The 9759-nt window shown below is 33.9% G+C and overlaps 1 protein-coding gene across 2 annotated transcripts in view; it reads right to left on the reverse strand.

Annotated features, from left to right (window-relative positions):
* The window catches only part of LOC130898340 (amyloid-beta-like protein), a 175264-nt gene extending 166168 nt beyond the window's left edge, over positions 1-9096 (reverse strand). For both annotated transcript variants that reach the window (XM_057807585.1, XM_057807583.1), the window contains exon 1: positions 8836-9096. In XM_057807585.1, the coding sequence (XP_057663568.1) occupies positions 8836-8901 (66 nt within the window). In that variant the 5' untranslated portion in view covers positions 8902-9096. The remainder of the gene's footprint in view (positions 1-8835) is intronic.
* Positions 9097-9759: the final 663 nt, after the last annotated feature.

The following is a 9759-nucleotide window of genomic DNA, read 5'->3' on the forward strand; positions in this document are numbered from 1 at the left end:
TCGTAGGTGGTACAGCTCCGTTTAAACTCTTCTACCCAATATTTTACTGTTGATACCTAAAGAGTAGTCTCACCCAGAGTAAAATCTAGCTCAGTTTTTATATTGTTTGGACTAATGCTTTTCAAATAAAATTATTGTATCACATAACGATGACCAACTTTAACCATGTTTCCAAATTCACTAAAAACGTTCACTATTGATGGCTGCCAAACAAATACCAAACAACGTGGCGTCCTCAAACTTGAAACATATGCCGTAGAGATTGTGTACTTTCTAATACAACTACCGCCATCTCTAGATCGGGCCGGGTACTTCTCGTATTTTTGAAAAGGCGTCAAAACACCAACCAAATGTTTATATTCCCCCATATTTTAATAGAAAACTAACCTACAAAGTGCCCCTTTTAAAAAGAGTGTGACGTGGCTTTGAATATTTTTGAATTCTTTATGGGGGTTTGATACGTTTCAAAATTGACACCTCTCATAATTACAGTTACTCAAAATGATGATTCATAGTAAATCATGTGTAAGTTTGCTTTCGGCCGTCTCAAATGGCAAATATCCAATTACCAGACATCTGACTTCTGTTTAGAAAAAAAAAATCGCACGTTAAATTGTGAACGAATGAAAAAATTTTCGAAGAAACCCAGAAATAATATAAATAGACCAAAAACAGTATGGAAAATAGTATTGAAGTAAAAAACCGACGCGGCGCGACGTCTAAACTATTACCATATTTTTATTTGCATGACAATAGAACACTTAGGCGACCCTTTGTAATATCCTCTGTGGAAAGAAAAACGTACATTATAGGTTCCTTCGCTTTCTCGGCTTTTCTCTTCCATGAAACTTTGTTCAAAGTTATATACTTATTTTTGCTTATTCGTTTACAATAAGTATGAGCACCAGAGCGTGATCAAAAAGCCATAAACAGTTTCATTGAATTCTATTAGTATAAGAACTGCAGTGAATATGTAAATATTAAGTAGAAAGGTATTGGTTAGAGTTAAAAATATACGGTCTTTGAAAAAAGTTCAATGAACTTCAATTTAAATCTTCTAGTTGTGATAAATTACTGGATCTACACTACACTTTTTGTGTACAACTTATTAGACTCAAAATTCATCAGATGATGATCTGTTGAAGTTGAAGTTGAAATGATCTCTTCTGTGTTGTGTCGAGCAACTTCATCTGTATACCTTTTTGGTCTTAATGAGAACTCCCTTCAAGTTTCTAGTGAACCTACCTTAACTAAATCGTGACTATACCAGAATATTTCCAGCCTCAACACCATGATGTAAAGACAACAAGGTGTACTATTGCGCACCAGCTGGGAAGCAGCCAATGAGAATTCGCTGAACGAGCCCTCGGGAAGAGCACGCCTTGTAGCCTTTACATCATGCTCAACACCCAACAAGCAAATTTGCGGTGTCTTTCTCGATCAGATTGCTTCCATCTCAATCCAGATTGTTTTCAAGATTGGTATTGATGGTGGTGATCGGTTGCTGCTTATTTTGGTGTTAGACGAGTTTATTGGGGTGCTGATTTGAACAACGACACCAATGTGCTTTGCTCGGAAAATCTATAGATCGGATTTGCAGTTGTTTACCACGCTGTTAACCAGCGTTAAACCTTAAACCTTTCTGATGTCGATAGCGATCTGAATTGATCGGTTTTTGAGAAAGCTACCAAGCTAGTCGATAAGTTTAGATATATGTTTACGGAAACCGTAATGATGGTCCCTGATGATGTTAGTAGACTCGAGATATCAAAATTTTCTGGTTAACGGCTTTCACCATTACTTCGGGACTAAAGCATTCGGACGGTTGGTATTGGGAACCGTCTTTTTTCCTTTTTTTTTGGTATGGGTTGGACCCGAGCATAATCAGATTGCTAAATTTATCAAACCATCAAAAAAATAAGCTCCCGCTAGTTACGCGTTTGTCTTCACCATCACCATTACTTCTTCTTCGTTTATACTTGGAAGACTATCAAATAAATCTGGGTAGAACCCTTTAAAAATGATAAGAAGTGAAAAAAAATAATAGTGCGATGGAACCCTTGGCAAAGAAGGAGATTATAAAAAAAAGGAGAAAAAAAAATAATTTACGAGCGATCTAAGATCGGAGAGGGGAAGGGGGTGAGTTTTTAAGGGTAAAAACGTTTTATCCCGCTTTCCGGCAAAACTAAAAGTCCAATGAAATAAATTTAAATAACAAAGTAGTAGGTGAATTTTTGTATCTACACTTTTTTCGCATAAACTTAAAATTTATGTGACAAATTGTAATAATCAAGTTTTTGATTCTTTATTTTTATCTTCTACATAAAAAAATTGTGTAAAGAGTTAAAAATTTTAATAAATAACTAAAAATTGTACATAATGATTTAAAAAAATTCGGATGCGAGTTTTTTTCGATTTTTTTTTGTTGTTTTGAAAAACTTTACCATTGTGATAATAATAATTTTTTACACCATCAGAAAGTAGAGATTTCGAAAAACAAAAATCTCACAAACTTTTTAAAAAAAAATTCATATTTTGACGGGAGAAGTTTGCATTGAAAATAAGGGTGCTTTTTCGATTTTAGGTCATTATAAGGTGAAAAAAAATGAATATTTATATATATATAACTTGCTTTTTTCAATTTTTTACATAAAGTGTAAATACAAAAGTTGTAAATCTCCCTATTAACTACTTATTATTACATAGGAAATCTAGATAAACCGATTCTACCATTAAAAACTTACCCCATTCCCTTCCCGACCCCACATCGCTGGTAAATGGTCTTTTTTTTTTCATTTTTATCATTTTCTTATCATATCCTAATGGGTTTCAAACTACTATTGGTTCCAAAAGTTATCGACTCTGGTCTAAAAGAATTCCGATAGCAGAACGGATATACCGATTGTAGAAAAAATATCGTGTACAACACGTGTTTCACACTCGTTTACTTAAGAACAATTCTGCAAACTCGAGTGAAATATTCCAATATTTCAAAAGTTATACAATATTCCATTTCATAACACTTTCATTACCTTTTACATACGCTATTTGGTAATTACTGTGTTTAATATAGGCATTATAAAATATGTTATTAATGAAAATTGCATTTATTATTTACAAAATGTTATTCAAATTTATACCGTTTTTAGAATGAACTAATTGTTATTACAATTATACACAGCTATTTCATCAATCACTGTCATTCACTGTTGACACAAATTACTGCGATTTTTTTCGATTTCGACAAAACACTTCTCACTCTAACCTTGTTAATGGAGCACTAATTAATTTTTCATTCATTATTCCATTACATGAAAAGAATATTAGTTTGTATAAGTTCGATCGAGCATGTTTACGGTGCTCCATTTCAACTTTTCTAACCTCTAACCGTCTAACCCTCTTTGAGTTACACAATAAAAATAATTATTCATATTTCCTTTCAAAATGTATTTGTAACAATCCTTGCGTGACACATGTAATATGTTGCATTCTTTCGTCCATTGCTGACTTATCAAGAAGAAAACTCTTTCAATTTTTACGTTATGTCCTGTTTAGGAATTCTGTCAAGCAATCTTGACTTTTAATTGATTTAAAATAGGCTACAAATTTTTGAAAGAAGCGTACTCAGAAAACGGGCAACGGGCGGTACTGGAGCCTGCGTGAGCGACCTAAACCCGAGTCTCGTCGCTTGCTGTCGGCCAAGCTCTTTTGCGAAATGTAAAAAGCCTGACAAAAGCCTTTTATTTTGGCCGGACACACAATCAAAAAGCCTACCTATGTCCGGCTTTATCCGGACGCCTGGTAACGCCAACTGGAGGTCTGAAGCTGAACTACTAAAACGACATCTACATAAAATACTGGCAAATATAAATTTCAGTAACGGCGCGAAATTTGAATGATTAGATAGTAGTCGTACTGCCACATAAGAACCAAAATTTCGAATTTATGTCTTTGTTCATAGCATTTCTCAAAATGGATATACAACACAAAAAATGAAAATTTGGAAATTTATTATTTGTAATCCCATTATCTCAATTTCAATTTGTTTGATCTAAAGTAAAATTTGAAAAAGTAAACTAAATCAATCAAAAAAGTTTTATGAACAAAATGAAGATATGAAGAAATAGTTTATGGTTAATCTCTTAGGTACAATTTTAAAATCTGGTACTCTAGATTGAGCCAAGAATTCAAAAAAATGGTTTTTGTTACAGGTGATGTTAAACGGACATTTTTTTGCCAGTTATCACGAAAAGAAAGATAAAAGTATCGTTCAATTTCTATAAAATAGTGATTTTGGTTAAAGAAATACAAAAAAACAGTCGAATACAAAAAAGTAATACGATAAATTGGAAGGTAAAGGAAAAAAATTGAAAGGAGTTAGCAAGAATTTAATGATGAGAATAACAAAAACGATCGCGTTTCTGATAGAACCATAACAAATGTAGGACAATTTAAATATTAGTTCCAGATCGAATAACTTTTCGTTTTCTCGGCGAGTTGACAATGTTGACAGTTTCTCCATTATCATCGTCAGCAAATATAAAGTCAAGCATTCTACTGAAGACACACTACCACTAGATCAGTCTTCAAGTGCTGAAGGTAAAAAAAAACTAAAAGAAAAGCAAACTAAGTGAATTTATCGAAACGCACGTCAGAAGGTGTGATTGTGAGTGTTGGCACAATCGTTTCACGAAAACCCTTTATAATATAGTAAAACGTTAGGTTGGAATCTACCGTTTCATGTTAAACTGAAGTTTAAACTACCCCAAGGTAAACTTCAGTCTCTGAAGACGATAATTTGGTTATCGAAGCGCGCGTCAGGCAATCTAATTGTGAGTATTGGTGTAAACAGTGTATTCATTAGCAAGAAGAGAAGCTTTGGTTGAAGTAGCTTACGAAAAACTAGGAGTTAGTTTGCGAAAATTGGGCAAAAAATTCAAAATCTATAAGAAATATGTAATCAACATTCTAAAAGGAACAGATTGTAGTTCCGAAATCAAGTAAATCGGCACCTAAATATTCTGAGAACAAAAATCAAGACATTGACAACGAGTTTTCTCCCGCTAAAGGTTTGAAAATCATACGAGTCGTATTTTACCTTCGACGGGAATGAAACAGCGAATAATGAGAGTTATGATGGTCAGAAAGGCGAGGAAGTAAATTCAGAAAAGTATTTCAAAAGAAACCAAAAGATCAACTCGGAAATGTTGGCATAGTTGGCGATTAATGCTGTTTATAAAAAAAAGCATCCTGAAGGAAATTTTGTGTTTTGGTCAGATATGGCAACTTCTCTTGATGCAAATGACTTTTGTAGAATTGAATATTGCCCGATTGAATTGAATGTGCCCGAACTGAAGCCAATTGAACATTTTTGGCGAAATTAGAAACGAAACGTACATTCTGAAAGTTGGGAAGCAACTACACATGAAGAATTTAAAAAAAAAAAAGCATTTTGAACAAACTTAATTTAATGCAGCTTTTAAAAACCAACATTAGGAAAGCGAGCCGACTGGGTGCTGCTACAGTTATATAAAATGTGTTTAATTATAGCGTAGCAATAGAATATAACATAATTATATAGATTTTTTTATCCCCACACCCATAATATAACTATATTGAAGACGCATTATATGTATTAATAATCCATAAATTTATAATGTAAATTTTTCAAATTTCCTGACTCCTGTTGTGCTAATAAATCAGTTTTTAGTACAGGATATTTTGAAATCATCTCATACCGTTTAAACTACACTTGTTAAATATGTAAAAGTATTTTGATTATCCGCTTATCAGTTGTACAACTACATCTAATACCAACTTCGTAAAAAAACCTTTCAAATAATGCATTTGGAAAACAAGAATATCTCTGAAACAAGTGCACTGATGTTCAGCACTAGTATATTAAATAAAATCTGTTTTTCTTTTAAAACTACCAGTGTCCCCGGATATATGAAACGACTCGAATATAAATCCAGTCCCCCCTTGTTATGTACTCATTTCTAATTGAGTATTAGGAAATTTCAGAAATAGATGACGAAGATTGCAGTTCTGTTTGTCTTTTAGGAAAGCTAATTTTAGAAAACAAAAATTTTCTTAGTACTTATAGGTATTATTTCTTCAATGGTGCCCCGGATTCCCAAAACTTCCCAAAGACGATAACTTGGTTATCGAAACGCGCGTCAGACTTTGTAATTGTGTGTATTAGTGTGAAATGTTTACCTTCAGTCTCTGAAGACGATAAATTCGTTATCGAAACGCGCGTCAGACTTTGTAATTGTGTGTATTAGTGTGAAATGTTTACATTCAGTCTCTGAAGACGATAAATTGGTTATCGAAACACGCGTCAGACAGTGTAATTGTGTGTATTAGTGTGAAATGTTTACCTTCAGTTTCTGAAGACGATAAATTCGTTATCGAAACGCGCGTCAGACTTTGTAATTGTGTGTATTAGTGTGAAATGTTTACCTTCAGTCTCTGAAGACGATAACTTGGTTATCGAAACGCGCGTCAGACTTTGTAATTGTGTGTATTAGTGTGAAATGTTTACCTTCAGTCTCTGAAGACGATAAATTCGTTATCGAAACGCGCGTCAGACTTTGTAATTGTGTGTATTAGTGTGAAATGTTTACCTTCAGTCTCTGAAGACGATAAATTCGTTATCGAAACGCGCGTCAGACTTTGTAATTGTGTGTATTAGTGTGAAATGTTTACATTCAGTCTCTGAAGACGATAAATTGGTTATCGAAACACGCGTCAGACAGTGTAATTGTGTGTATTAGTGTGAAATGTTTACCTTCAGTTTCTGAAGACGATAAATTCGTTATCGAAACGCGCGTCAGACTTTGTAATTGTGTGTATTAGTGTGAAATGTTTACCTTCAGTCTCTGAAGACGATAAATTGGTTATCGAAACACGCGTCAGACTTTGTAATTGTGTGTATTAGTGTGAAATGTTTACCTTCAGTCTCTGAAGACGATAAATTGGTTATCGAAACACGCGTCAGACAGTGTAATTGTGTGTATTAGTGTGAAATATTTACCTTCAGTCTCTGAAGACGATAAATTCGTTATCGAAACGCGCGTCAGACAGTTTAATTGTGTGTATTAGTGTGAAATGTTTACATTCAGTCTCTGAAGACGATAAATTGGTTATCGAAACACGCGTCAGACAGTTTAATTGTGTGTATTAGTGTGAAATGTTTACCTTCAGTCTCTGAAGACGATAAATTCGTTATCGAAACGCGCGTCAGACTTTGTAATTGTGTGTATTAGTGTGAAATGTTTACCTTCAGTCTCTGAAGACGATAAATTCGTTATCGAAACGCGCGTCAGACATTGTAATTGTGTGTATTAGTGTGAAATGTTTACCTTCAGTTTCTGAAGACGATAAATTCGTTATCGAAACGCGCGTCATACAGTGTAATTGTTAAGTGATGGTGTTAACTGTTTACCTTCAGTCTCTGAAGACGATAAATTGGTTATCGAAACGCGCGTCAGACATTGTAATTGTGTGTATTAGTGTGAAATGTTTACCTTCACTCTCTGAAGACGATAAATTGGTTATCGAAACGCGCGTCAGACTTTGTAATTGTGTGTATTAGTGTGAAATGTTTACCTTCAGTCTCTGAAGACGATAAATTCGTTATCGAAACGCGCGTCATATAGTGTAATTGTAAGTGATGGTGTGTTTAGTATCGCCAATTGGTCCAGAAATCCCAACTTAGTTAAGAAGGACAGTATTTTAAAGTAATGGATGTTTTTTGAGTCGTGTCATACGAACTAAGAATCAGCGGACATTAAATCAACATATTGCAAATATTTATCAATAAGCTTTCTTTAAATATGCAACAGACTCATTTTTACCAACATCACTAGCCACCCTGCTCATTATTTACCAAGGATTGGCTAGATAATCAGTTTGATAAGCAGATGGTTTGGGAGATTGATTGTGAAATGTAGGTCTGCTAGATCCTCAGATCTTACAATGCTCGATTTTTTGTATGGGGAAGGGTAAAACAAAAAATTTATTAAGAACACATTCCGAATAGTGTAGTATTAAAAAAAGAATATCTCGTGCAGTTCCATCAATTACTTTTTAGAAAGATAAGTACAGGCAGCTTGGAGACGATTCCTAAAACGTATTGAAAAATGCGCAAATGTAAACATTTAATTTTTATCTTACTATTACTTAATTATCAATAACCGGCGTTGAGCGTCAAAAAATAATAATTAGAATCAAGACTCTTTTCATTTCTTACAAGAGTCGTTTAATATACAAATTTTATAAACAATACCAAATATAGAAATAAATTATTTGTTTCATACATTTTAAATCTGCCGGCTCTCTACCTATAAGATCAACGGGTTTCTGTGATTTACTCAACAAAATATAACAATGACCAAAAACACCCAAATAATTTATAAATTTAAAAGGTAGCTTTAGAAAGTTCTTCAAAAATACATTATTCTAATAATTTTTGTATCGTTGTCTTATTCGAAAATTCTACTTAACAACTTATTGTTAAAAAGATTGAGGTTATGCTTGTTTAATAAATTACTCTCTATCGATATTTATATTCAATGAAATTAATTCATCTAATAAATTCGATTTATGTAATGTATAAAAAATATCACATCACTATTAATAATACCGAGATTTCGTAAACGCAAAAATAAACTTGAATCCGTAATATAAGTAAACCACCTACTTCTACCGCTGAAATGTATACAAACAGCGCGAAGAACGATCTAAAAATCAATGCCTGGTTTATCGAATATAAACCTTTACTTTCTTTGTTTCTTTTGTGATCTAAAATGAATAGACGTAGGTACTTACCGTAACATCATCGAGAATTCCACTCAGTGTAAATATCGCACAGATTATGATCGGTAATTGCCACATTTTAAGAAATTTTTCACTAGAACACACACTTCACCGATGTACCGACACCGCTACTCGGTGCTTCTTGGGTGGATTCACAATTCACAACTGACACCAGCTCCACCTACTGGAAAAACCATACGCAAGCGCTGACTTAGTCGTCAGCAGATCGGTTATCTCGGTATGGGCAGTATCGGACTTGATGAAAGAAGAGATATTGGATGGAAAGCATGCGGTAGGAAGACATTTGCTTTTTGGCGTCGTTTTTTAATCGATAGACAATTAAGGAAGAAAAATAGGTGGAGGGAAAGGGTTCAGGGGCACAATATCACAAATTTATATCTGATGTTGTGGTTTGAGAAGATATGATTCAGCAATAAGATGATTAATAGGTTGCTTTTATGTAAATGTCCTTTCTCATATAACATTCCGAAATTTCTATAATGTTTGATTCTAAAATCAAAAATTCTTCTTATGTATATCAACTCCTTTTTTCAGCTTCTCTATGACTTACTTTATAATTTTTCTGTATTATTACTATTTTTATTGTTCTTTCTTCACAATATGTGAGAAATGAATAAAAGGGCGGCCCCATCTTCTAGCCCAAGTGTTCTCCGGGCTCCTTGACTTATGCTCCAGCATAAGAGAACACGGCTTTTCCCACTTCACAGCTAATGCAGCAACAACAGACAAGGAAGATCAATGATCCATGAAAATCTTCTGCTCTTCGGTCGTACCTGTTATACTTCACATTTGCAGCAGGAGTACGAGACCAGTTTTGGGAAAGGTGGGAGGTAGTGTCAGTCTTCTTCTTGTTATAGTGCCGAATCCGTTATCGGACGTTGACGATCATATTGACTATGATAATATTGTTCACTG

This window comes from Diorhabda carinulata, chromosome 9 (assembly GCF_026250575.1).
Source record: "Diorhabda carinulata isolate Delta chromosome 9, icDioCari1.1, whole genome shotgun sequence".
NCBI lineage: Eukaryota > Metazoa > Arthropoda > Insecta > Coleoptera > Chrysomelidae > Diorhabda > Diorhabda carinulata.